This window comes from Eimeria mitis, genomic scaffold, assembly GCF_000499745.2.
Source record: "Eimeria mitis Houghton genomic scaffold, Emh_scaff3538, whole genome shotgun sequence".
Taxonomy (NCBI): Eukaryota; Apicomplexa; class Conoidasida; order Eucoccidiorida; family Eimeriidae; genus Eimeria; species Eimeria mitis.
This window is the reverse complement of record NW_013571881.1, coordinates 3,728-5,032: the sequence shown is the minus strand read 5'-3', so window position 1 is coordinate 5,032 and position 1,305 is coordinate 3,728. Positions and strand designations below refer to the sequence as shown.

The 1,305-nt window shown below is 58.0% G+C and overlaps 1 protein-coding gene across 1 annotated transcript in view; it reads left to right on the top strand.

Annotated features, from left to right (window-relative positions):
- Window positions 1-182: 182 nt before the first annotated feature.
- EMH_0067050 (zinc finger (C3HC4 RING finger) protein, putative) overlaps window positions 183-1,305 on the top strand; it is a gene marked incomplete at both ends in the record, with an annotated part of 1,459 nt that continues 336 nt past the window's right edge. The window contains 2 exons of the mRNA XM_013498578.1: window positions 183-936; window positions 1,193-1,305. Coding sequence (XP_013354032.1) covers window positions 183-936; window positions 1,193-1,305 — 867 coding nt within the window. The remainder of the gene's footprint in view (window positions 937-1,192) is intronic.

The window sequence follows — 1,305 nt, the reverse complement described above, 5'->3', positions numbered from 1 at the left end:
CTGCTGCTGCTGCTGCTACTACAGATCCATCAGATGCGCCCCATTCTACTGATCCTGCTGCTGCTGCTGCTGCTGCTGCTGCTGCAGCACAAACATCAGCAGCAGCTGATTCACTACCTACATACAAACGCAGCTACACAGGGGGAATGCAGGAGCTGCAGCAGCAGCCAATTAAAAAACTTATGGGGATACCCAGCAGCAGCAGCAGCAGTAGCAGCAGCAGCAGCAGCAGCAGCAACAGCTTTAACAGCAACAGCAGCAGCAGCAGCAGCAGCAGCAGCAGCTGTCCTGCATATTCAAGGCTGCTGCTGCAACCCCCCACCCCGCCTCCCTTCATCGATGCTTCGGGGCAGCCAATAGCGCGGCAGCAGCAGCAGCAGCAGCAGGGGAAAACAGCTGCTGCAGCTGCAGAAACAGCAGCAGCAGCAGCAGCAGCAGCGGCAGCAGCAGCAGCAGCAGCAGGCAGCAGCAAGTACCTCACCATGGGTATGCAAGCTCTGTTGCCTCCATTAGAGAAGAAACGAATGCGACGGGAGCTGTCTTTGCTGCTACGAAAGCAGCAGAGTGCAGCAGCAGCAGCAGCAGCAGCAGCAGCAAATGGAGACACAGCAGCAGCAGTAAGGTTACGCTTTGAGCTCTTACCTGACCCGCTGCTGCCGCAGCTGCCGCTGCTGCAGCAGAACAAATTCTCTAACGACGGCAGCAGCACGGTGCTGCAGCTGTGTCGCTTCATTGCTGCTCGTCTCAACCGCCAGCTGCAGCAGCAGCAGCAGCAGCAGCAGCAGCAGCAGGTTGGTGAGCTGCGGCTGTATACAAAGGAGCATCGATTGCCCTTTGACCCCCACATAACCCTTGCTGCTCTGCATCAGCTGTCTCTGGCTTATCCTACTGACTCTCTCGTTGTTTACTATACTACAAGAAACTACGGAGATGAAGGTCTGCTGCTGCTGCTGCTGCTGCTGCTGCTGCTGCTCCTGCTGCTGCTGCTCCTGCTGCTGCTGCTGTTGGGGGTTGTTGTGGGGGTGGTGGTTTGGCTGCTGCTGGATAGGGATGGTGCTGCTTACACAGCTGTTGATTTGCTGCTGCTGCTGCTGCTGCGGCTGCTTTCTCTGGTTGCTGCTCGCTTTCATGCGCTGCTGTTGCTGCTGTTGCTGCTGCTGCTGCTGTTGCTGCTGCTGCTGCTGTGGTGCAGGCGGCGGCGCACTGAGCGGCATAAGAGGCCATCTGACGGAGCTCTCGCTGCTGCAGTTTCTGGAGAGTGCAGCAGGCCGTTCGCCTTCACAGCAGCAGCAGCAGCAGCAGCAA